We start from the raw sequence: 27226 nt of genomic DNA, 5'->3' as shown, positions 1-27226 counted from the left end.
GTTAGTGTAAGCAAAGTTAATAGATGGTCCTCGACTAAATGTTTCAGGATTTTGGAGAAAGAAGTTAGATTAAAAATTGATGTGAAGTAAATTGTATTGTTCTTTGTCTGGAGTTGGTTCTTATTCCAAATGACAGACAATACGTATTGATCATGAACAGAAACATAAGACAATTAGACAATAAGACAATATAGTAACAACGAATAAAACATGAAAATTGTAATGTAGCTTAATCTTGTCCGACACACAACTCTCTGTAAAATCACAATATGTTTATGTTTTACGCTTAAGATTTTATATGAACTAAACAAACAAAATGTTAATTAGACTTTAGATATATATAGGCAGAGTCAGGCTACATGTTTCCTCCTAATTACAGTCTTTGTACTAAACTAAGCTAAATGTCTGCCGGCTGTATCCTGATATTTTACCCTACAGGGATCAAAGTCTATCTTAATATCTTAGCCTCTACAAGAAGCAAGTAAGCATATTTCCCAAAATATCAAACTATTAATAATATAGTTTTACTGGACAGTGGTTTGTTGAAATCTAAGACAAGTTTTTACAATTCTGAAAATGCATTTATTTGACAATATATCCTGCAACAACACAGTGTTTTCATTGAACTGAATGAGCACTAGAGATGTCAAGGTCAGTCTTTTAATCTGTCCACCACAACCACTGGACCAACTTTGATGTTCAGCTGACGTTTCCTCTCGGACCATCGTGAAGTTGACAGTTTTGCTTTCCTTTTTTTTTTTTTTTTTTCCCTGTGAAATGTCTCAACAACTACTGGATGGATTGTTTCCCTCTGGATGAAACTTTTCATCAACATTTCACTGTGCGGTTCTACCTCAGCTGTTTGTGTTTTGTGCTAATTAGCAAAAAAATTAGCATGCAACTATGCTAAATTTAGATGATGAGCATCACCATTAGCAGTTAGCCTATAGTCTCTTAGACTCTAAGTCTTGTTTGATACAATGCTCTTGTATTTATTTACTAATTAGGCTTGTTCATTCATATTTAACCTCTCTTTACATATACCACCATCAATTTTGCCAGTGTGGGCAGCGTTCAGTCTTGGGTACCATGTCATTGTGGTGTTCTCACACCCGCTTACCTTTCTGTAACCTTGCACTGTCAGACTGATACCAATACATGTGTGGGAGTGGGGATGCCCATCGGGCTGGATGAATTGAAGAAGGTGTCATCATCATCATCATTACCATTACCAATATCACCATCATCATGTTCACTCTCTTCTTTATATGGTGTTGTAACAGTCGTAGTGCGTTTAGCCAGAGAGTGGAAAATGTTTTCATAGACACCACTGTGGGGGTGCTACGTCTGACTAGAAAACTCTTCTCTTCAGTAACTTCTATGATGGAAAAAACTGCAATTAGATTTTAATCTAAATCAGTGATGATTTCAATCTGACAGAAATTGATTACAACGAGTAGGAGGATATGATGATAAGCTGTGACATAGAAAGAAAAATACCTCAGCAAATACTTGTTTCCTGTTCAGTAGGAGGCACAAGCCTAGTTAAGTGTTGTGGCTTTACCTTTGTACATGACCCTGTGATATGGTAAGATATTGAGAGCTAGTACAGTCCATGGTTCCCATGGCTATGGTAAATATAGATTCTATATGTCATGTACTGCAAAGAAAGTCTACTTCTTCCTGTCGCCACTGCTTATCTTTAGTTATCGATGACTTCAGTGAAACCTTATTCCCAGGAGAATTCTGACTCAACACGTTACCAACATCATCATCAAAATCTCACTAAGCTCTCTGTCCTTTTTTATTATTATTTTGTCTTTGCCTTGCCCATCAAGGGGAAACGAAATAGCACTTGCACTGTCTATAAACTTTGCTCTTTTGCCAACCAAAGTGACAGAAAGTTGAAAAGATGTGAGGAAATGATTGTAGAACGGGTGGGTGGGGGTAAACTGGAGACAGAAAGCTAGAGAAGCTGTTGGCCGTGAGAAAATGGCACAGCACTTCTTTTGTCAAGTCCCCTAACTGAAACCACTGCAAGCCACCAGCCGCAGCAGCTACACAGATAAACAACAGAGAGCTGAGACTGCGGCCTGATAATGTGATGTTTCTCTTTCTGTGATCAATGACAACAGTTCATTTGATTCAGTGATGTCATTTAACACAGTGAAACACCTACATTGTTGTCACGCACTGAGAAAGTACATGAATGGGTGCATGCAAAGTTCTCATATATGCAAATATAAGTAAATATCACATAAATTTTCCTGAACAGACTACTGAGTTTTGAGTGATTCCTGTCAACTGTAATTTTTATGCATGACTATGAGACCCTGAGCTAGGACTGTATATTCTCCTGTCTCTTTTTACTCCGATGCAACATCTTTCAAATAACATATAATAATAGTTGCTCTACTGTAAACCTGTCTGTACACGTGCATACAATATACAGTATATATGTGCGTCCTCACCTGCTGTGCCTTCATCTTTATGGAGAAATGTGTCGTGTGCTTGATTAAGCTTGGACAAAATCTTGCACCACCTTTATTACATTTTCTCTCTGAGCTGCAATTGACTTTTTATTATCCTTAACCAATCAATAACTGATATATGATCACGCGTTAGTCACGTGGGGCAGTGGAAATAACCTGTAAACTCTACACTGACATATTCTCATTATTCCTCCACGCTGGTGATGTTTTCAGGTTGTCCGTCCATTCTGGTGAACGCGATATCTCAGTAACGCCTTGAGGGAATTTCTTCACATTTGGCACAAACATTCATTTAGATTTAAGGATGAAATCATTAGATTTTTGTGCGCAAAGGTGAAAGGTCAAGGTCTTGTGACCTCACGTTCTTGAGAATGTGATATATCAGGAATGCCCTGGCACGACATCATAATGCTCTACAAAAACACTTCCTGTAACTCAGGAAGAAGAGATTGTGACCATATTTCCTGCAACTTGGCTGGTTGGCAGAGAGAAACAACCACTCTAGTTTTTTTATATACAATAAAATAATAATATAATATTACTCTGGTACTTAAATCACTTCACTGGCTCCTGGTACAATACAGAACCCCCTTGAATCCCCTTCAAATCCTTCTTATCGTCCATATCACACTTAATGGTTCGGCTCCTAATTACATCTCTGACTTGCTCACTGATTATAACCCGATCAGGCTCTCAGGTCACCAGGCAGTGGTCGTCTGGTTGTACCGCAGCGGAGTTAGCAGGGGTTTCTATTTGGTTGTGTTGATATTTTGAGGTTTTTATTGCCGTGTAGTTTATTTGTAAAGCATATTGCGTTAACTTGTAATGAAATGTTCTATAGAAATAAAATTGCCATTGCCATTTAAGTTAATGTGGCGAACTTACTAGCAAATAGTTCCCTGTTTGCACCAGCAGCAGCTACGGAGCAACATCATCATTCATGGGGAGGGATGTTTGCATCCACCTGATGAATGTAAGTCCAGTGTTCAACCTCTTTTTGTGCTGTTTGTTGTCTCCATCATCTCCTGAGGGAAACATCTCTGCATTATGTTCAGCATGTACACTGTTGCCCATAAAGTTGGAATAATTTTGTTTTCAGACACAATCCTCTGTTTATTCCTATTTAAATGCATCAGTAATCACTTTTGACCAGGTGCAATTTTTACATTATCTGTCCCAATTACCCAGGTGATATGAAATAAATCACATTGTCACAATCATTTCATGGAAAGTATTATAGTTTATAGTAAATATTTTATTCCAACTTTATGAGAAACAGTGTAGTTGCTAACTTGAGCGCTGGACAGTGTATGAATAATTTTTAGGGATTTATTTTTAACGCTGCTGTGAAACAAAACAATAATGTTGCAGGCAAGAAATGCAAAACAGCTAAACAAGAGGAACTGTAGAGTTGGATGATTATTTTCTGTGGGTTCATGACTATGAGCAACCACTTCCACATAGTTATTATAAAAATATCAGTTATAGCCACTTTAGATCAAGCGTTACTTTGCTATGCTTTGCATTAATATCATCAATTGTCAGCTCAACAGAGAAAAAGGGTGTGGCAGCGATTTATTATTTCACTTCTATAAAGTTTGGCGACATACAAGACACAGGTTTTTAAAAAAAGAGGGGACAAATCAAAGATACTAAGCTTATCCCCTGGTATGGGTGAAGCTTAAAAAGAAACTACTACCTACACTTCCCCATAATGCAGCTCAACAGCATCTTTTCACTAGGTTCGCTGCCTGGTAAACACCCACATTTTTCAAGCTCAGCGCCTCTAGTCTCTGATACTTTCTGCTGTCTCCAAGCACAAATAGAGAAAACCCTGACCCATGACATCATTAGGGTTATCTGAGGACTTTGGAGCCGAAGAAGACATCGTACAACTGTTTTTACAGGCTGAATAATAGCACTCCCAATATCATCAATAGCGTTTTCTAATTGTATAAAATTGGTGGAGTGTCCCTTTAAAGAGATGGACCTGTAGCTGTCTAGACTGTTATCAACTAAATCCACAGATTATTAAAAAGCATCAGGTTACTACTGTTTTTATTATTGATATAAAAAGTTAATAGAATATGTTTCAGAGAAACAAAGAAAAGAAACCTTATATGTTAACATGCTGTTAAATTTATTGGAAACAGCTTTAATTTAAGCTTAAAATATTGAAAGATTTTGAAGATTTTAAATAAAAAAGGAAACATTGAAAAGGCTTTTAAACACCTCGGGGAACTCACATCCATTACCATAAAATAGCAAGATTTAAGAAGTCATAGGAAGTGAACATCTGTAGAAGTAGAAAACAGTGGAAAAATGAACTTTTAACTACACTTGCTTCTCTCTGTCCCCCCCCACCCCTACCCCCCCTCCTCCACGAGTTTCAGGTTCCTAGAAAGGCAGGTTTCTATCATCATGAGGGGAACAAGAACCCCCTGAACCCCCTCAAAACAAATGAGGCACAAAGCCACGGAACCCACCAGCCCGCCTCAGCTCCCTGCACTCCTCTCGTCTGCTCTGCCCGACAGCCCCTGGGAAAAGGCTGCAAGCCCCCCACCACATCAACCACCGTGCTCTGACATGCCTCTCTTCGTGCACATCAAGGCGAACTCAGCTCCATTTTGCGCTGTTCATACCAGGAGTCAAATGAGATGTCTGCAAAAAAAGATTTAAAAAAATACAGCCACATTCAGAGATGCTTTGGTTTCATTTCAAATGAGGCTCTTGTTGATTTGATTTCAATCTGAGGTCAGATTCAGACCCCGGTGCTTGACAGTACAACACCTACGCACTGTAGTTGCAAAATACTCTTTCATGGGTAAAGAAAGCACATTTTTCTCAATGATTCACGTCTCATTTGTTTTCATTTTTATGGCCGAACTTCCTCCCGTCTGGGAATGTTTCTGTTTAATCCAACTGATGTGATTTTCAGCACTAACTTGAATTTGAAGGAAAAGTCATTCAGAGTTTCTACGAAGTGGAATCCTTCTAGCTGTTTCTGAGTGACCTGTGCATTCATGTGACAAATCCCTCCAGTGACCATTCCTATCAAATCTGTATTTGTTACACGGAACCATCTTTGGAAAAGGAAAGGTGCTTTCAAAAAATATTTGTCTATCACGGGATAACTTCAAGCGACCACCTCCGAGACTGAAAAATTAAGCCAAACAGGGAAGTACCAAAAACTGCAGTTCCTCTAAAGGCCACTAGAGTCTGGCTCCAACAGTGAGTCAATCCCCACACACTCCCATGTTAAAATGTCCAACTGTACAGCAGAAATAAACATGTTTACAGCCTGGTACAACAAACGGTTTTGTTCTCTAGAACTAATTTCCTCCTTCATGACAACCGTGCTCACCCGTTTAAACTTTATTAAGTCTTAAAGTTCTGCATAATGGAGGGCGTGCCGCTTTGAGTGACAGGTGGGGGATCGTATGCTTGCCACAAGCCGGCTCCACACACGCCCCTCCTCTTTGCCCATTTCCGGATTAGCCGGGAGTTTGGCGGAGTCAGGTACTGCCAAGATGGCGACAGTAAAGCAGCCCGCTCTTCAGAAACCTATGGATGACGTCACAGAGTCCACATCCATCTTTATTTACAGTCTATGGCTAACTTCAACAAATCAGACTGCATCCTTTACATTTTTTCACGACCAGCGGACCCAGTTTTAAATCAAACTCTTGCCAAAGAGTGAAAACATCTTTTGATGCTACAGCAGCATCTACACTAACCTCTGTTGGAGCTGCCATTGTTGTTAATGAGCCGTAGCTTCTCGCTGTCGTCACCTGAGACTGTAGCTGCCTGTAGTTCATCCCTCACAGGTTGGTCCGAACCATTGTGGTTAATAACAGTTAAATCCAGCTGCCTCATAAGGTTAATTAAATAAAATAAATTAAATTTGGCTTTAAAATGAAATTAAAATGATATCGTGAACTTGATTAAGCTGTATAGATTATTTATTAGAGGTGCAGAACTTTAGATTTAGGTGTGGAAAAAGCTTTGTAATCAGTTCATAAATTATTATTATATATATATATATATTTCCAGACAATTTGTAATTGATAAGGAACACTGAAATTGTACATCATACATTTGTAAAGGCTGCAAAACTTTTACAATCAATATTAGTATTTTTTATTAATTATCAATAAGGAATAATTTACAAATCATGTCAGTACTACAATAAATTACCTAAAGGTCATTTGTAAAGGTTTAAATGGTCATTAATTGTCGCCCCTCTGTATCATTGTGGCTGTGATCAGAGAGTGTGAATTTGTGGCTTTGAAAAAGATGTAAATGTTCACAAGTTGACACAGAAAGCTGCTTCTCTCTCTGTGAGGTGGTGGGTGCTGGAGGAGTTAGCTGTGTTCTGGTAAACATGTGGGGGGGGGGTGTTTCATGTCTTGTTGGGAAGAAGGAGGAACTTTGCACGTTTTATTGACAAGTCACTCACAGCACGATGACTCTTCAGTATATTTTATTTTTATCATTCATCACTTTTTTCTTTTTTCGCGTGTTAAAGTTTACACATTCTTCATAAATGATCATAACACTTTTCATGTTTCCTTAAAATTTTTACAAATATTATCAGTTGAAAGTTAACTGCAAATAACTTGCAAATTATATAACTTTTAAAATAACATTAATGACTGAATATTTGGTTTACCGTTAATTAAGAGTTTATAAATTACTACTAACTGATTTTTATCATGAAGCATTACCCTGAAATCTATATTCACATCTGCCTTCCTGCCAAGATTTTAGATCAAACAAAATAATCTTTGATGTAATTATTCTCAGCGTCTTCCTGAGAAATTAAAAAAAAAAAGTTAGACAGGATGTAATTCAGTGTTTGAAACGAAGGTGGTGAAGAAAAATAAAAAATAAAAATCCCTCCCTTCACTCACAGATGGAACTGTGTGGGATGGCTGGATTCCACACACACACACACACACACACACACACACACACACACACACACACACACAACACACACACACACACACACACACACACACACACAGGCAGGTATGTTGTAATGTGTAAGTGGTAGTAAAGGTCCACATGTTCACATGAGAACGATGAGATATTCAAACTTTCCAAAGGATGCTGAGTGTATTTACGAGTACACCCACATGAAGAGTCACTATAGTGGTGAATCCAGCAGTGACACAAGAATGTGGGTCCCGTAGTAAACATAGTTTAGTCTTGACATTAGTGCGATTAGTTGCGATATCTTTACACACAGTGGGTCCCACACTTTCGAGTGTGCAGTGCTGCTGCTGAGACATTCGTTGTGGCATCATGTCTTTATTATAGACTTTGCTTTTCAAGATGAGGGTAGCAACAACAACCCAAAAGATGGAGGGTATTTTTATTGATTTTCAAATGATAGTCTTTAATGTTTTTGTAATTTTGATAAAGTTTTTGAGGCTCCCCCTCCCCTCCCTCCTATGCCTCCAGCCCCACAATCCTCAGCAGCGTTTCAAAATCAAATCAAATCTCTTTGTGTTATGTCATCAGTGGATGGGTGTGAGAAAGAGAAAAGAGGACGTTGTCAACGGTGAGGACACGAGAAACAATTATTCTCAACATTCAGCTGCGCAATACAAAGGTAAGATCATCAATGCAACTGGGATTTCACTGTTTTGGTATCATGGTTACGTTTAATTCATACTTTCAACTTTCAACTTTCTTTTGTACATACAACAAGGCAATTTCAGCCTTGTGGTGTGCTACAACTTCTTCTGTGCAACTTCAGGTTGTGAGGGATATTATTTCAGAGAAGGAGGTTAATAAATTGATCATCTTCATTATAGAAGGTGTGAAACAAGTTTGGGAAAATTTGCTTATTCATCTGCAGCAGCGTAGTTCTCTAAACTTGTCTCATGTAGTTTTTCTGTCGGGCTTTCCTCTTTCTTGTTTAACTAGTGACCTAATATAATCAACTAATACCAAAGCATTCCTATTCAATTATTTGCCAAATGATAAATGAATAAATTCAGCACTTGACTAATTGACTGAATAATTGACATTATTGATTTGCTTATTTTGGTAAAGTTGAAATTTTCAAATTTAAATTATTATGCTGTGATTCTACTTTTAAGATAAGAACATACTGTATGCAGTTCAAATGGAAGTATAAAAAGCTGTTTACACCACAGCAGGGTTATCCTCAGTGAAAGCCCTGAAACTGAAGTGCAGGTGGCAGGCTGTATTTGTTAAGGAAACCTCAAGCTTTGGCATTGTAACTGAACATGTACCAGCAGGTGTGTGACATCTGAGTGCGTGAGGCTCTAAAAGTGACATGAAAAGAGCTGCTGCAGGTTTCTGTTTTCTTACTTCGTCTCCCATCACTCCCCTCTCCAGTCACCGCTCTGCTATGCCGCGGTCGTTCCTCGTCAAGAGTAAAAGGTCTCACCTCCTCGGCCCGTCGAAGAATTCCTACAGATCACACTCCAGGTCCCGAACGGATGCTGAGCAGCCTGTGCAGCATGTGATGCGACAGGACAGGAGGCATCCTGAAGATGCTGTGCAGCCCTCGTCCCCCACATTTGGGGTCAAAACCCTTCTGGCTGAAGCTTGCTCACAATGGGATGGGGTCCAGTTTAACAGCCCCCACAAAGATGATCCGTGGACTTCAGGTACCAAACACTTTCTCTACATTTAAACACAGTGAAATTGTAAGAAATAGAGTAAGTATACAGCCATGTTCTGTGGATGGCATCTGAAAGAGTTGTTGATCTCTGTGATTTAAATTTACTAAGTCATAAAGGGGTGATGAAGGTGACAAAAGGAAGCTTTGAGTTATGTGAGAAATATAGTTTTGTGCAACTCAACGTTCAGGATTCATTCTTGTACACTAAAGGTCACAAAAGCCATTCTTCGCCCTCCTCTATAAACTAAAGACACTTTGTCGTCGTCATCATCATCATCATCTTTTCATATTCTAGCAAAAATCCCTGTGGAGAACAGAGAGGCTCCTCTGGCTGTGTCGCCGTGGTCGTCAGACAGACACCAGGCATCTGACAGAGAGAGGGAACTGGAGAGACTGGTTTTCATGCTACTCAACCACACATCGCACACTGACCTAAAATCCCCCGTCAGCCAATGTCCACTCTGTGAAAAGGTACGTCCGCCTGTGGGTTGTGAGAGTTGTCGCGTCTTTTTGATCTTTGTCTTTATGAGCTGCTGCAATGAAAAAAGGAAACCAGTGTCAGTAACTGTAACATTTACATGTCGGTGACACAACAAAGTGTTTTGGTGTGTAAGATAAAAATTCAACCAATTCTAAGTTTGTTGTTTCAAAAAAAAAAAAAAAACACCACAAAATATGAGTGAACTCTAAAATATATCTTAAAATCTCTTCTAATCTCTCTAAAATTTGTAAGTAGTTATTTACAATTAGTTATTTACATTATATAAATTTGTAATTTGTAAATGATGTAACTTTACAGATTATGTTGACACTTTTTTCAGTGTAATTCAGTGAAATCTTGTTCCACTTTGTTTTCACTCAGAAACCTGTATTTTAGGTTTAATTAAATGATATAATAACTGTCCCCAGTCTCTTAAAAGAGCCCGATTCACACTGGATCTTTTTGAAGCTGATAATGATATCAATATTTCTTTTCAAAGCCTTCTCGATAAAAAGTTTTTTGACGAGGATTCCTTAAACGTGTGTGTTAAAGAATTGTGCCTTATAGAATATGTGCTTTAGCTTTATTCAAACTAAATCAACTAAATATAAAAATAAGTAAAGTAATCAAATGTGTAATTATATCACTTTCAAAATTGCCTCAAACATGTCTTTGTAATTTCTTGTAATTTATTGGTTGCCATTTACACTGATACCAATATACAGATACAGATATATCTGCAATAAGCTAATATTGGTTCAATATATCAGCAAGGCCGATCAATATTAGTCCAGCTCTTCTGTTAATTTTGCTCTTCTGACATTTTGGGAAATGCACTAGTTAGATGAGAAGATGGAAATTAATCTCATGTCCATACGGTGAATATGAAGTTACAGCTAGCTGCTGGTTAGCTTAGCTTCTTAGCACAAATACTGGAAACAGTGGGGAAACAGCTAACATGGTTCTGTCCCTAGGTGACTAAGTCTACCTAGTAGCAGCCATGAAATTTAACATGTTTATTTCTGAGCTTTAGAGGTGCTAATTACCTTCTGAAAAAGCCAAGCTAGCTGTTTACCCATTTTCAGTCTTGCTGCTAAGCTAAGCTAACTAACTGTTGGCTGTGTATTTGCAATGGTGTCAGTCTTCTCGTTTAACTCTGCACCAATGGATTTTGCAAAATGTTGAATTGTTTAACACAACATGTTCTTTCTGTCTCCTTTTATTTCTCTGTCTCCCCCAGTCTCTCTCAGAAGTCCTACTATCAGGTGGCCTGCAGGCTCATGTCTTCAACACAGTCTCTGTCCCACTGACAAGATCCCCCATAGCCACAAACATGCCCCACATGCCCTTCAGCTTCAGGGCAGTTGGCAGCTACAGTAGAGCGAAGGTACAGTGGACAGTGAGAATATTTACATGTGCGAAGGTTTGATCATTTTCAGTGCAAACACATCATGAGCTCTGGAAGAAACGCTGTCCTCATGTTCACGAGTGTGTGCATGTGTTTGTTTGTGTATATACAGGAGCGTAGCTTTGGCTGCAAGGTGTGCGGAAAGGTGTTCAAGCGCTCGTCCACCCTGTCCACACACCTCCTCATCCACTCGGACACGAGACCCTACCCCTGCCAGTACTGCGGCAAAAGGTTCCACCAGAAGTCAGACATGAAGAAACACACTTTCATACACACAGGTGAGTCAACACAAAAGCGAATAAACTAAACTGTGTAAAGTTCAAACTCCTGCTCTCAAACATTAAACACTTCTACACTCCGGTCCTCCCTCAGGTGAGAAACCACACGTGTGCAAAGTGTGCGGTAAAGGATTCAGCCAAAGCTCCAACCTCATCACCCACAGCCGAAAGCACAGCAGCTATCAGCCGTTCAGTTGCCCCCACTGTCAGCGCACCTTCCAGCGCAGGGTTGACCTACAGCACCACCAAGAGACACAGTGTGGCTATGGAAACATGTACACTCAGAACTGAGGCCATGACGCAACTGAGTGAAATGGGATTTGTAAATAAGTTGCAATCATTCATAATTGTAAAAGTCTGAAAATATGCATTAAGTAATGACATGCATGCTTAAAAATGTTAAATAAAACAGGACCGGTTTGCTTAAAAAACACATTTCATCCTTTAGGTTTGTGCTTTTTTTTTCAATTTGAAACATGATGACACATCACAGATGATAATTGGATTATTTTCCCAGTATGTGCTGGGCAGCAGCGTAATATCATCCAGTGTAATTTCCTATTTTCCTAAAAAAAAGTTGTGTGAGTGACTGTTGTGTGTGTGTCTGAGTGATTCTACCATTACTGAAGCAGGCATCCTTAATACACTGCAGCCATGTTACCAACAGCGATAACTGATGATGATCCATTCACAGGATGTTCTTGTTCTGCTGCACACAACAGGAAGCTTATTTTGAAATTATATTCTAAAAATAAAAGTTTCAAAACACAGACTACACGTGAAAACATGAGTAACATTTCTAATGCAACATAAAAATACTGAGATTTAAAGATGCACTAAACAATAATATTGCAATGGAGCAATGGATTGATTGACTATCTGAAATCTGAGGGGGTTTCCACTCAGCTCAATTTGAGAATCTTTCACCTCGTCCAGTGGTTCCCAACCTTTGGCCCAGGGCACAATGGTGGGCCGACTAATCATTCGCAAAACAGCACAATATTATTTTTAAATGTTTTAAAAGGAAATGTTTATTTAAAGCTCGCATCATAGACTTGTTTGCTATCTCAGTCTGACTGCGCGCTAAAAGATGGAATATCAAAATGGATAGCTGGTTAGCAACAGGAAGAGTGAAAGAAATGAAACAGAAAGAGAGTAAAGAGACAGAATAATTGAGCTTATGTTTCTCATTATCATTAAAACAACAAATACTCTGAGAATTATTTGGCCAGGTTTGGGTCGGCAACATGTTTGAGATTTTCAAATGGGCCATGAGTCGGAAAAGGTTGGGAACTGCTGTTGTAGTTATTTTAATGCACACAACTTTAATGTTTTGATTTACTCTTTCTGCTCTCATTAGGGTTCGTTTCAAACATACATGCACAGATATGAAAGCAGGTTTACTGTGCTACACTTCAGAGGCCAAAAAATAATTTATTACTGCTTTAAACAGAGAGATGAATATATTTTACACACCGTAGATGTTTGACTTATTCATAACACACTAACTTCCTTTGTTGTATTTGCGTCACATGTGATTCGAGAGCGACAGACCACATGGATTTATAGCTCAGTGTAAAACATCTTCTTTGCCACATGAACACAAGAGAATTCACATACACATAGATGTAGTTTTGAAATCCAGCTGATTCACAGTTACAGGACAAATAGTGAAAATGACTCTGTAAAACACAGACTCTTCAGACAGGCAGACGCACGGTAACCTGATGAATCCTGTGTGACCTTGTGTTCTGTCGATGACGATGTTGTTTCTGTCTGAGTCATTCCAAACAAGTTTAGCTCCTGTTGAATCCAGATAAACGTCTCTCCATATGATGATTCGCTGCCAGTTTTGAAATGACTTGGTGTAGAGTGGCGTCCGGCATCAAACAAACAACGTTTCACTTTGAGTCACACATCTGACTTGTCACGAAGCGGCGGTGAGTAGGTGCTACTGTATTCACATGGTTTCAGTCCTCTTGCATTTCTGCTGCACGGCGATGAACGATACTCGCGAGGAGGACTGCACAAACACGGCTCTGCACACACACACACACACACACACACACACACACACACACACACACACACACAGAGAGAGAGAAAGAGAAAGAGAGAGAGAGAGAGAGAGAGAGAGAGAGGCAGCTGTGCTCGCTCACACACAAGTTGTTAGAACCTCTGTCCCAGTTCTCCTTTTCTCAGATTTGCCGGAGGAAATCCTGAGACAGAGATAAAAGAATAAAACTGTTCAGACCGATCAGAGTTGAAAATCTGCAGGTGCTTTCTCCAATGCTGATATATTTTCTGAAACTGTCGATGCTTCTAACCACTGAAGTTTATTTTAATATACAGCTTTGACATTAGGTTCGCTCTGTGCCGCCCAGCTGGAGTACGGCGATGTGTTTCATTTGAACAAAGGGAGTAGTAGCAGACCTTTGGTTGACTGGTGACGACACAAGTGACAGTGACTTGACAGTATGCTCCGACAAACTGTTTGCATTTTATTTTTCTTCACTGGCCGAATGCTTTAATCTTATTTCTGTAGCACCTCAAAATAACATAATAATAATATCATAATAGTTTAATCAAAAGTTTTTTCTTCTTCGTTTTTTGTTTTTTGTTGTTTTTTTTGTTTTTTTTACTGAGTTGAACCGACATCATTTCTGCTGGAAGTGTTGAGTACTTTATAAACACAGGTGAAGTATATAAGTGTGAAGAGTAGTTTCAAAACACCACAACTGAATCATAACACTCTCCTAAGCTTCAGCACTTTAGGAAATCCTGAAGTGCAGACGAATTTAGCCCGTGAAGCTGTTTCTTATTGAACTTTATATTAATCAGCATATGAAAATGACTGTAGCATAAATGGAAATGTGTAAATAAAGGCTAAAAGGACATATAACACAATAAACTTTGTCGTCATCGGGTCTTACCTCTACACCGAGCTGGACGACTGATCAGACTGTGACAGTGGATTCCAGGTGTTGTGGCCTCCATGGCTCTGGTCAGTTAAATGACTTTCTCTTCCAATTAATGTTGAATACGCTGCTTCAATAAATACACAAAGTAATAGTTCCTTTATAATGTCTCCACAGAACCCCATACTGTACAAAATAGTGAACAATTTTTTGCGGTGACCCGAAAGATCCGTATTTCCCTCATTATCGAGACGTCGGTTTCTTTCTTTGATACTGACTGGAGGTTCACGCTGATGTTATCTTACAGCTGAAAACATGTTCGTTCTTTGCTCCAGATTAAACAAGAAGATTATTTATCTGTTTGTTCTGTTTAGGTAGCAACAACCGTGCAGCTGTCACACGTTCACGTGCACGCTGATACTGACTACTGATTGGAGGTTGCCGCGATGTTTGAACCCAAAATGTTCGAGGGTAAAACTTCAGTCAAACAGTGAAATCTGTATTTTTGCCTTTTTACTATCTGGACAAACGGATCTACCTCACTTGCTATTTATAGGGATTCGTTTGTACTGTAATACTACTAGAGTGAAACAAAAATTAATTTCTGTGTCACTTAAATACGCTGCCCTGCTGGCAGCTCTGTGGCTGTACTTACTCACAGACCTGCTTTCAGGTAAATGCTAAAGTCGGCATGCTAACGTGTTGATTTTTAACAGGTTTAATGTTTCACAGCCTAAGTTTAGCATGTTAGCACCCTAACATTTGCTGCTTAGCAACACAGTAGGAATGTCGCTAGGTTTTTTTTGTATTTGTTCATAAACAAAATTATTATTTATTTATTCTTATATTTGTGCATGTATAAAAATGCCTACTTTGCATTTGTATATGTTATTATATATAGTATTTCTAATTTATCTTATTTATTCTGGATTCTTTTTCTGTTCTTTTGTTATTTCTTTATTACATTTGTCCCTTTGTGCTGCTGTGTCAATTTGAATTTCCTCTTATCTTTTCTTATTTTATCTTATCTTATCTTACCTTGTTATATCTTCTTATATTTAACACTGCCATACCTAGAGGCTGCAGGGCTAAAAATGCATCATGTGTTTGTATGAATCTGGATAAGTGGCCAAATAATCACGAAATTTGCAAATGCAGAAGCTTTTATGAATCACGTGTTAACTCACTATTGTGTTACGTCAATCGGTGATCAACAGCAGCAAAACAGATATTTCAGGATGTAGTAAGATGATGCAATCCACACTATAACTCTTCAGAGGTAGAAGGAAGCTAATCTCATTACCTGTATAGTTGTAGATGCACCACAGCCCTCCCATCAGGCTGGCACCCATCATAAAGGCTGTAAAGACAATTCCCAACACTGATCCTGCCTGCACCACAGAGCCTAGACACAGGGAGAGCGACGGCTGGTTACATAGTCTGAAGAGGAAAAAAAAAAGAAAAAGGACCAAACAAATGACACTCACTGCTGTGCTTTGGGTCCGGACTGGCCAGTGGAGAGACACTCAGCCTCTTGGTTCTTTGTCCAGCAGGAGGCCTCGGCAGTTTGGGTGCCAGGGAGCTGATCGACTGGGTGACAACCATGGGCCTGGACAGGTTTCTGATCTCACACTGAGATGCGAATACAGGAGAAGGGCTAGATGTTAATGACTGCTGATATCACCTTGCAGGTTTATAACAACAACAGATGAACATGAGGGTGTTACACCACGCACAACTCGAGGTTTAAAACCCTCTGAGTGATTTCTACATTATTTATTAAATTCACCTTTTAAAGGGCACCTGCATATAACATAACATCCAAGTGTTTTATATCACAATTTTCACCTCTTTCTATAATGAGGCCCCTCCCTGTGCAGAGAGATCATTTGGCCCAAATGCTGAAAAACTGAAGCCTAGTTTACACAATATTTTGTGAAAACAAATCTTTACTGTTGTGGACAGATTGTTTCGGTGCTTGAAATGGATTCACCAAAGTCTATAGGTTCATTAAAATATTGTAATATATGAGTAAAATAGGAGATGAATGGATAATGAAAGCCTGAAATGAAATTTTGTAACATCACAGAGTCGTGGTGTTGTCTGTCTCTCTGCTTTAACCGACCAACTGCTTTTTAGAGGCTTTGAGTCACGTACGAGCTCAGTACAATATGTAGGAGAAAGTGGAGAGTCGACAGATTCTAACAACATTCAAACAATATTTCTACACTGTATTATCACAAAGATATTGATAGAAACATCGATCGACCTCAGAGGGTTAAAGGGTAACAGGTCAGGATAATAACAAGGTTGGTAATGGTGGCTTCTCACAATTTTGGCATTTGCCTATAAATCCTTTCTCTGGAGTGTCATTTGTGTCTGTACCTGATGTTTGGGGGACTTAGATACAAGCGGTGGAATACGCAGTCTGCCCTGACACTCATTCCTCGCCGCTTCCTTCATGGGTTCCCCTCTGGTCGAGTCAGAGACACACATACGAAGGCTGCAGTGGAGGAACTGCATGGAGTCATTATGAACCGGCCGCAGGATAAAACTAAATCTCAACAGCTGCATCTCCTGCTCTGCTCCCATGCTTGTGCGGTTCTTTTCCTTCCTCCTCCTTTCAATTTTATGTCGGAGTGAGACATCTCCATCTCTGTGATTGATTCTTTCATTCTCCATTCCTTCTTCCTCTTCCTCTTCTTCTTCTTCTTCTTCCTCGTCCAGGTCGCCGTCATCTTCCTCCTCTTCCTCGTCTTCATCTTTTGACTTTGCGCTGAGGGTCAGCGAGGGGTCTGAGGAGCAGCCGTCGCTTATGACGGTCCAGAAAGGAGATTTCTTTGGGTCTGACAGAGGAGAGACGACACATGACTTCACCTCCACCACATCTGCGAGGGGTCCTTTGGCTGAAACCTGCAGTACGACAGACAACGAAACACTGATGAAGAAGACAAACTGTGGCAATATACTCCAATATACTAATATGCTCCACTCAGGTCAGAATAATGTAGAGAAAATAAAGCTCAACAATCCGCTGACACAGACCTCGACATAGACACGGTGGCCTGCAGTGATGACACAGGGGCCGATCAGCCTCTGCTCGTAATTCTCAGTGACGAAAAGTCTTAAAATAAGAATGGGCCCAGATCTGTGTCTGGGTGTCGGGAGATGGGTCCGCCCTGGATCGGGCCCTGGATCCCCTGGTGTCCAGGGGGAGAGCCCGGCCTGAGGACTGTTCGTCTCGTCAACATTATCTGCAGCAGGGCCGGAGGAGCTGGGCACTGCAGCCAAGCAGCTAAACTGAGAGGAGAGTCAGAATATGAGATGGTGAATAGTAGTAAATGAATAATTGCATTTTCGAGACAGACACACACACAAACAAACAAACACACAGATGTCTCACATGTATGCCGAGTGGACGTTTGGACTTCCTCTCCGTCTCATCGAGCGCCAGGATGGTCTGAGGCTTGTCCCTCCACAATAAGATCTGAAACAGACGAACACACTGTATGGGATCATTCGTTGCAAATGTGTTAGCCCAGTTTTCTACATCAGCACCAGGTTTACTCATAAATGTCCAACAGGAAGGAGCACGTTGAAAAAAACATGAAACGTTCTTGTTCTTGTTCTTGGTAATTCTTCCATCTCACCTGTGGTGTGCCACAGGGCTCAATTTTAGGTCCATGACTGTTTTCTATGTACATGGAAATCACTAACAAATAACAGTACCACTTTACAATAAGACAATACTTATAAAGGATTTATAAATGGTTTATAATTGGATTATTAATTCTGTTGTTAAGACTTTATAAATCATAAATAAACCATTATTGACAAGTTATAACACAGTTTTCATACATTGATGCAGTCTCACTATTTGGCAAGATCAATCATTTATAACTGGTTAAAAGGAGCCTTATTGTAAAGTGTAAAAACAAAAGAAAATCAAAGGCTCCCCTTTGCCAGTTACAAATGTTTTTTTGACCATTAAGATGCTGACGGTGGTTAATTTCGAGTAACTTAACAGATCTGTGATGAAGCAGCAGGTACAAACGCTGGATGATGGAGAAAACAAAGAAAGCTCAGTATCGGTTAGTGTGATTTTATATTTTATTTCTTCGTCTCATGTGTATATTAATCTGCATTATCTTTCTTTTACTTATATCTCATGATTTTCTTTTTGTATATGTATTTTTCGTGCTTTGTAAAGCAATTTATGACTTTTATTTTGAATAATGCCGTACAAATAAAGTCATTATTATTGATATTATCACTGAAATGATTATTATCAGGAATAAAAACAAGGTTGTTGCACTCAACAACATAGAGAAAAGTCCCATATATTTCAACACATTATACACTGTTGCCCATAAAGTTGGAATAATTTTGTTTTCAGACACAATCCTCAGTTTATTCCTATTTTAATGCATCAGTAATCACTTTTGACCAGGTGCAATGATTACATTATGTGTCCCAACTACCCAGGTGAAATGAAATAAATCACATTGTCACAATCATTTCATGGAAAGAGGTAAAAAATATTTTATTCCAACTTAATGAGCAACAGTGTGAATCATCACATACATCTGCCGCCTCTGTTGTTTTTCCATTTTTCACCTCTGAAATCACTCACTGTGTCATCCTTCATCCCAATTTTCTGCCTGTGACAGTGAGATTTAAGAAAAACAGTAATTTGCCTGTGTGCAGCATCTCATTTTTAGATTTTGACTGAGCTCTGTTCTGGTCATGATGACCTGGGTCACGCGTCTTACCGGGGGCAACTTCCACTTACCACAATTTCACACATGCAATATGCATGATAAGTGTTTTTGTTTTCACCACCATCAGAACTGACTTTCACCTTATTTTGAAATTCATATATTTTCCCCTCTGCTCTGAACGCTTCACTCAATCTGCTGTTTTCTCCGTCTCATGCCACCTCTGTAATTTTCTCTACCTCTGTTTCTGTTGGTGAGTGTTAATTATAGACATAATAACAAAATTTTATGTCATTTAAATGATAAAAAAGGAAGTCAATTCATAAAATAGGTATTAGTAGTAAGATAAAGTAGTAAGATAAAGACAATAAATAAAGAAATATGTAGGATTTGAGAGACAGAAAAATTAAGGACAGTTTTTTTTTTTTTTTTTTTTATCCCTACTCGTTTTCTGCCCAAATTTCTTATCTCACCATGTTTTTGTACTGCACCCCTCTGGGCTGTCCCAGGAGCAGACCCTCAGTCCCACAGGAAATGACTGGGAACATCAACAGGAAATGGCTCCCATTGGACTGAGCCTGGCACGTCGGGTCCTGCAGAGTCACGACAGCCACTGGGACAGACAAGCTCTGAAGCAGAGAACTAATGTGAGACCACGTAACCTCCAAACTGAATCGTTTCTCTGTATCACTGGAGCGATGCAGTCAACCAACAGGTGCTTGGTCGATGCAGTAGTGGTAAACATCGTCAAGGTACAGCAAGCTACATATTAAAATAGTGCTGCTTCAGCAAATACACGGCAACAGACACACCCAATATCAAATTATCATCGTCAATTATTTTTCTGCAACAAACAGCCAACACAAACTGACGTGATGCATTAATAAGTTGGTTATGGCTTAAAGGGATGCACACTGTGTTACGCCGCTTCACTCAGCTGACCTGCGGCTGCGGCGTAATACAGTGCGCTCCGTAGGTGCGCTTGTGCGTAGGAATACGGTAGTTCAGTTCGACTCTTTGCTGCATGTCATTCCCCGTCTCACTGTCCCTCCATTTCCTTTTATGCAGCTTTGAACGTTTTGATCAAGCCGCTGGAAATGTATATAGGTAGCTAGCTTCTTTCTTTTTGAACTGTTTACATATCACAGCATCTAATACTGAGGTATGAAGACCTGCAGGATGTGTTGGTCCACGGTCACGCTGAGGCGTCCATCCTCACACTGCACTGTGAAACTCTCTCGGCCTTCTCCCGCTCTGCCTCCGGCGTTCAGCCACTGCCTCAGCCTGTGCTCCTCGGCCCAGGGAGGCCTCACAACCAGAGGGTTCATCGCCGCGAGCACGTCTGTGGTACAGACAGAGAGGAGACACAGAGACGGCCACGCACAGACATTAAATACTCACACTTACACTTTAAAACCCCTTCATTCAACATATACTCTACGTGCTGATGGAAATATTCTGCTTTCATTTCTCATTCTCCATTTTAAAAAGGGACACAGACGACAAAGCAAAAAGTAAGTAAAGTGGGTTAAAAAATAAAACAGAAATGATCAGTTCACTCACACTGTGATGGAAACAAGAGACACACAGGGGTCCTGACCTGTCCCGCCCCCAGCCAGCTGGATCACAAAGCGATTGGCCAGGTCAGCCTCAGTGTATGAGGTCACCTTGGTGTAGCCGCTTTCACTTGCCCAGGCGAGAAGGTCAGACATGGTGGACAGGTCAGAGTTCAGCATACTGGACAGGGTCAGGTCAGGCTCAGGAGGGAAGGGTGGGGACACGCTGTTGGAGGACTGTGGAGAGACATTAGAGGACAGGCACATACACATTATAAGAATTAAATAATCAAAGTACATGTGAAAAACATTAATATGCATGAACCTGTTTGGGGATCCCAAAATAAATTCTAGGCCCCAGATACAACCTCAGATTTGTGCATTGTGAACAGTATGTCGTCGAATACACTCAGGTTTGAAAAGACCAAACCCAACAATGTGTTCGTCTGTGTTACAAAACTTCCGACCGACCCGACACATTTATTCCTACTTTAATTTGGTAAAACATTGACACTGTAGGTTTTACACAAGTTGCTGAAACAGGAGTGCGTGGTGTATTTGTTGGGAACTATTTTCAGTGTGGATTAATAAAGAAATCTGGTGCTCTAATGAGTATTCACAGCAGGAAGATGGTGTCTGACTGAGTGCCGACGTTCACTGTAATGAAGGAACACGTCACCCAGTGTGGCTCGTAATGTCATAAGATATGTCAGGCTTCGGCCACATGGGCAAAACTTGTGAGTAGAAACCATTCAGTACTGACATAAAGAAAAATATAGAATAAATCAGATGACACATTCAGTTACTTCAGATAATTCCTAAACTGGTATCTGGAAAAGATCTTAAAGGATGTGGCCCTTACATGAACAGAGATATGACCCCGGACACCATGAGCAACAATGGCCCAGTTGACCGGCACCGAGCTGCTGAGAACCAGTACAACCTTCTGCGCCTTTGAGTCGGCCACCGGGGGCACAAGAGAGACAATCACCTCCACCTGCAGAGAGCTGAGGGGGGAAAAAACAATGTTTTAAGTTTGCAGGACGACAACAGCCACACATGCTTTTGGCAGGAGGCTGCATGTTCTCACCCACACAGCCCTGATCCCGCCGAATGGAGCTTGATCACATGGACTTCAGGGCCGATCCCACCTGCTGGAGTGTGGACACAGCCTTGCACCTCCTGTGGCTGCAGGTCAGAGGTCAAGTAGTTGTGAGAGAGGAACATGGACTGTAGCTGGCACACCGCAGGCTGCGTTGGATCTGCGATATGGACACAAAGTAAGAGCTGGTAGTTTCATAAGCTCTTTCTCCACTATCAGTGTGAACCTAGAGTTTTTACCTGCTGAGAACAGAGAGGCGAGATGACTGATAAGATAATATGAGCTGAATTTTCACCCACATTGTCCCAGTTCAGTGCACAGATGTTTCAGTTAAGCATTTGCACCAACACGTAAAGATAATGTTTTCTACTTTCAATTTCATTTTCAGTTATTGTTCTATTAATTTACAGTAAGCCTGTTTCTAAAGACTCTTCAACATTCAGAATAGAGTAGACATTGGAACACAATTTCACATCACGATGACGTTTAGTTCCTCGGTGGCTCACCCTCTCCCAGTCGGACGTAGACCCGGTTGCCGTGTGTTGTGTGTGTCAGAGAGGACAGGTTGCCGTAGTGTTTCAGAGCCCAGCGGTGCAGCGCTCGTGGGCGAAAAGGTAACAAAGGAACCGCGTGGACATGCAGACGCAGTGTGTGGGATTGTACGCTGGAGTTTGAGGAAACCTGGCAGATGACGGCAAAAAGGGAAAACTTCAGGGGAAAGAATTGGAGGAGATTTAAAAAAAAAAAATGAACTGATAGCGAAGATGAGGATCATCGATGCGCTCGTCTGTGCGCTCTGACTGACCTGCACCAGCACTGGGAGGTTGGGGGGCAGCCTCTCAGCCTCCAGCCACCAGCTGACTGGGAGCTTGGAGCTGAGCAGCAGGTGGAGAACTCTGAGAGGTGACAGGGACAGAGACAACGGCTTCAGCAACACCGTCACCTATAGACAGAAGAGCAGAGGGGTGCAACTGTAAAACCAGCCCTCTGTTCTTAAATTCATCCATGTTCAGTATGTGAGGCTGTAACACATGTATTTTAGTGCTCTTTTATGGAGCCATGAAATTGACTAAATGTAGTAAAAGTTTATCAGACAAGTTTAATACATTGTCCTGTTTTTGGGGTCTTTACATACCATTTAACCATTTATCTATTCCTTATTTCTCCTGTGACAAAGTTTCCATTTTCCTCACTATATTTCCTATATTCCTCAACACATTTCCATCTTCCTTATTAATTCATCCAGTGTGTTTGTGTTTAACATGAGTGGATCAGTTGAGAGAATAGTGAAGCTTGATAACTTTACCGAAAACACTGGTAGCTGTTTTACGAATCTTATGAGCTAATGTTAGCTTCTTAGCTGAAGCTGACTTTAATCATACGACTACAATAATACTCCAACTACAGAGGTATTACTACTGTAAGGTTTAGATGTTAATTAATTTGTATATTTGAGTTAATTTACTAAAAGAATATATATTTAAAGTGTTTTGTACGGTTAAATTTTTACATATTTATGTTTACAGTTAACTATTTACATATTTATGTCTATACAATTATAATTTACATATTTACACATTTAAATATTTACATGTGCAACTTTAAAAACAGTTACGGTAACTTCCTGAATCCATCTCTCTAGTTTTCCTCTGATTTACCACGGTCTAAGTCCTCCTGATCTCTGATTGGCTAGGTTAGCGACATGTGACTCAGAAACAGGAAGTGTTGTTGTTGTGAAGCGGGCGAAGTGTGGAGAAGTAAAACTGCTGCTTGAAAAGTTAACCTGTCTCCATCCAGCTGTTTCTTTTATCAAAAGTGATCCAAACCACAACATATCGAACCCTCACGTCACATTACTATAGTAATTTACTGACACCAGTTAATGTATTACTGTATAAACTGTTGTAAAAATACCTAAAGACTTTTGGCTAGCAAGCAAACGCTAGCAAAGTTAGCTAGCTAACTTCACTAAGAATATGTTAGTTTATTTTATTTTCATGAGAAAGAATTAAGACATTTAATAAAATCTGAGTTATATTTCTATTGTGGTATTGATGAAAACAAGAGACATGCAACTAAAGATGAAGTTAATGTCATGAAGACAGAAGCACGGTGGTTTCTAAGCTAACTAACTTTGTTAGCATTAGCCTACCAGCTAAATTATTTGGGAGAAATAAGAAATAAATGAATAAGAAAACGAAGGAGTTGCAAAATAAAATGAGCTTGCTAAAGTTAAAAAGAAGAGTAAAATACATTTTAGTTCATTTTTCAATTCATTAATTAATTAATTTTAATGAATTTGATCAACTTATTGGTAGTTAAAGGACAAGTATGAAGCGTTACATAACTTGTTATAATCCACTTAAATTATTTAACTAACAATATAACCTTGTTTTCAGGGCTGTTTGTCACTCTCCCCACAGCAATCACATGAGTCTCCTTGTTCCCGTGTTGTCTAGCAGCACAGCCTGGACCTGCCTCAAACGTCTCCAGCAGACCCTGAACAGGGTGTAGGACGCCCACTCGACCGGCCGCGGAGCATTGCACCTTTTCACTTTGAGCTGAGAAAGAAACAGCAGAGGTGTGACGACGAAGTGTGATAAAACTGAAACCTGAATTTATTAGTACAGAAGTTATGACTGTGGTGTTCCTCTGTGTAAGACAACAAATAGCATGAGTTATGAGTGAGAACAGTGCCGTGCTTCAACATGCAGGCAGACTAGTCCAAAACCTACATGACTGCTGTTTGCTGAGCCAAGTGTCATAACTTTCCCTCTGTTTTCTGCCGTCTTTCACTCTCCTCCTCTCTATGATGAGTGGGTTACACAATAGACTGTCTGATAAGTGCATGCTGTGTTTAAATCCCTGCCAGAGGCCAATGGAGAATTTCCCAGAGGAATTTCTGTAACAGTTTTCACTTTCGTTCTGACACTTCAATTAATGACTTTTGTCTGCTTGAGCAGAGGAAATGTCTAATTTGATATTTCTTCCACAACAAAGTCATCACTTTTCTAGGTCTTAAGATAAATGGGTGCAATGTTGACGAGTGTCACCTGTGTTCTCACCTGCTGTTCTCTTCCAGAGCAAAAGGAGACAGAAAACAGTCCTTCCGATCCCTGACAGTGAAGGCATCATGACCTTTTAACCACTAGACTGATTTAATGTGAAAGGCCCCAATGCAACAGCCTGTTAAACAGAAACACAATCACACAATTTATACATTAGCTAATCAGTGCTCTCAAAATTTGCCCAGTCAAAGCATTTTTTTCTGGTACTTCTGCTTTAATTATGAAACAGTGGAGAGAGACAGGAAAGACACAGGAGAGACGGACAGAGGATAACATGCAGCAAAGGGCCAGGACTGGCATCGAACCCCCGGCCAAACAGACACAACAGTTATATCACAAACTGATATCACTGAGTCATTACAGCATGTAGGTCTGAGTTATTCAGCACATGATTTGTGCATAGGCAGGAGTTGATTAATCAATAAGTTGATTGACAGAATATTAAAAGGCAACTATATTAAATATTATAAATAAATACTATAAATATTTGACGCTTTTCTTTGTCATATAGTCTATTATTCTATTATTGTGAATTGAAAATCTTTAGGTTTTGGACTGATGGTCAGTCTGATATTTACTTAATGTTCTCTCATATTTTATACACAAAATGATCAATCAATTAAAGAAATAAACAATAATCAGAAGAGCAACAACAGTGAAAATAGTTCATAAGGTAGTTGCAGCCCCACTTTTATCATCATTTTTAAAGCAAGCCTGTAATTCACATGGAAGCCTGGGAAAATAAAAAATAAACAAAAAAAAAATTGATGTTGTGAAAGTTGCTAAAAAAATGTCTTACGTAATAATGGGTTACAAAGTCAAATTTAGTTTCTGTTTTTCAAAAGGAAAAAGAAAAGAAAAGCTTAACACCCACCAACAAGCAGTGGATTTAACATGGTCTCATGAACTATGAAATGACAACTAAATAATATCTATTGAATTCAAACAGAAGGGAAATTATGCAATTTAATCTGACGTGCACACTTTCTAAAACACATTTTACGACCTTTTTTAAATAAGGAAACAAAAGGCAATTTTCCGATTTGGAATATTCTAATATAAAGTTTTTAATGCTGTTATTATTATTAAATAGCCTGTCCGTTTAGAGGGTTTAGCACTTACCTTGTGTGAGTTTATATTCCCATGTCTACAGTTAATTTCAGGGTTTCTAAAACTTTTTTTTTTTTTTTGCCTTCAGCAAACCCTTTGTGGTCCGAACATGAGAGGAGAAGTTGAACTCACCTGCGGCGCGGAGGGACAAGGCTGGACTGCTGATCCAGCTGTTGCTTATAGACTTCACTGTGAGGGCTGCATTCACGACCCAACACACGCCCCCCTCATTTCCTAAACACACAACCACGCAGTCACACACACCCTCCACATCTTGAACCAGGCAAAATGCTCAACTCTCAGCTGCGTGTCGCGTCAGGCGTCTTCATCCAGCTGAGGTGCGACTTGTGGGAAATATTTCTCAGGGGAAATTCATTTTACGCACCGAGTGGGAGCGACGGGGAGAGCGGTTGTAAAAGAGACAATTAAAGGGGCCATGGGAGGGACTGTGGGATGGTGTGACAGAGTGGAGAGAGAGATGGCGAGGAGAGGAATAAAAGGCTCCGAAAACGTCTCCAAACGTAGATGGCAACAGGAAGGAGGGCTGGAGGGAGGGAAGGAGGGAAGGTGGGAGGGATGGAGGAGGAGAAGGGTGGACCTCAGGAGTTTGACTGGCGGGTGAAATGTTTGGGAAGATGCAGGGGGGGGGGGGGGCGACACACACACATACACACTTCATTTCTTTAGAGCATAGTTTCCATTGTTACTTTATATGTGACATGTTTCCATCCGGCTCAAAATGCAGCAGATATTTTGAACCAAAAAGGAAAAATAAAAAACAAAGAACACTGCAGCTTCATTTGAACAGATTCAGATTCACATGGACTCACAGGCTGTTCACTTCTTTGTTTGTAAAAACTGCCTGGACTTAGTGTTTCTGTCTCATTAGTTAATTACCCCCCTGAGTATTTATCGCCTTGTGTTGCACCTCTTATAACAGCTTGCATCTGTATATTTTATAGTTTTCACGCGTTGTTTTTCACGTCATTTGATACATTGTTATTGTAAAAATAAATTTAAAATAAATAAATTATAAATTATAAATAAAATATTGATTATCGCTGGTTTAACTCTGCCAGTTTAATGGCAAGTTAGACTGAAAGTTTGTGAAAAAAGTTGTTTTCTGTGATTCTGGATGAGCTTTCTAAAAGCTGACAAAGCGACCCTGATGATGTCATAGTGATGTCATCAGGGTTATGTAGGTGTGGGCATACTGTTTTCGGGTTGTCCGTCCGTCCCATTCTCGTGGACGCGATATCTCTGAAATGTCTTGACAGAACTTCTTCAAATTTGGCACAAACATTCACTAGGAGTCAAGGATGAACCAATTAGATTTTGGTGGTCAAAGGTCAAAGGTCACGTGTGTGGTGACCTCACAAAACACAGTTTTGGACTTTTGAACGCAACATCTCTGTAACACCTCGAGGGAAT

The 27226-nt window shown here is 39.9% G+C and overlaps 2 protein-coding genes across 6 annotated transcripts in view; one reads left to right on the top strand and one right to left on the bottom strand.

Moving 5' to 3' along the window:
* Window positions 1–11754, top strand: part of LOC130184863 (zinc finger protein Gfi-1b-like) — a 13213-nt gene extending 1459 nt beyond the window's left edge. The window contains exons 2-7 of one of the 2 annotated variants that reach the window (XM_056400952.1): window positions 8022–8112; window positions 8868–9142; window positions 9452–9627; window positions 10878–11024; window positions 11158–11323; window positions 11418–11754. In XM_056400952.1, coding sequence (XP_056256927.1) covers window positions 8881–9142; window positions 9452–9627; window positions 10878–11024; window positions 11158–11323; window positions 11418–11614 — 948 coding nt within the window. In that variant the 5' untranslated portion in view covers window positions 8022–8112; window positions 8868–8880 and the 3' untranslated portion in view covers window positions 11615–11754. Of the gene's footprint in view, window positions 1–8021; window positions 9143–9451; window positions 9628–10877; window positions 11025–11157; window positions 11324–11417 lie in introns of both variants that reach the window. The other variant, XM_056400951.1, reaches the window with a different exon arrangement.
* On the bottom strand, window positions 9031–27226 carry engl (endoglin, like). 4 transcript variants are annotated; one of them, XR_008830064.1, is made up of 19 exons: window positions 25928–27226; window positions 24683–24803; window positions 24006–24178; window positions 22423–22560; window positions 22124–22298; window positions 21606–21777; window positions 21378–21522; window positions 20560–20752; window positions 20132–20301; window positions 19433–19588; window positions 17645–17728; window positions 17287–17541; window positions 16627–17154; window positions 15729–15873; window positions 15545–15646; window positions 14257–14368; window positions 11942–13542; window positions 9589–9689; window positions 9031–9158 (listed from the first exon to the last, which is right to left on the bottom strand). XR_008830064.1 is itself a non-coding variant. In XM_056400941.1 (17 exons), exons 2-16 carry the CDS (start codon window positions 24750–24752, stop codon window positions 14259–14261), a joined length of 2619 nt encoding a protein of 872 aa, XP_056256916.1. In that variant the 5' UTR covers window positions 24753–24803; window positions 25928–27224; the 3' UTR covers window positions 11878–13542; window positions 14257–14258. The 4 variants fall into 4 exon arrangements, 1 of the variants encoding a protein (XP_056256916.1); XR_008830063.1 differs by having other exon boundaries at window positions 14257–14371; window positions 25808–27224; XR_008830062.1 differs by having other exon boundaries at window positions 14257–14371; window positions 25928–27224.

Source organism: Seriola aureovittata, chromosome 17, assembly GCF_021018895.1.
Source record: "Seriola aureovittata isolate HTS-2021-v1 ecotype China chromosome 17, ASM2101889v1, whole genome shotgun sequence".
NCBI lineage: Eukaryota > Metazoa > Chordata > Actinopteri > Carangiformes > Carangidae > Seriola > Seriola aureovittata.
The sequence above is the reverse complement of the archived record's forward strand: the minus strand, read 5'-3'. Positions and strand labels throughout refer to the sequence as shown.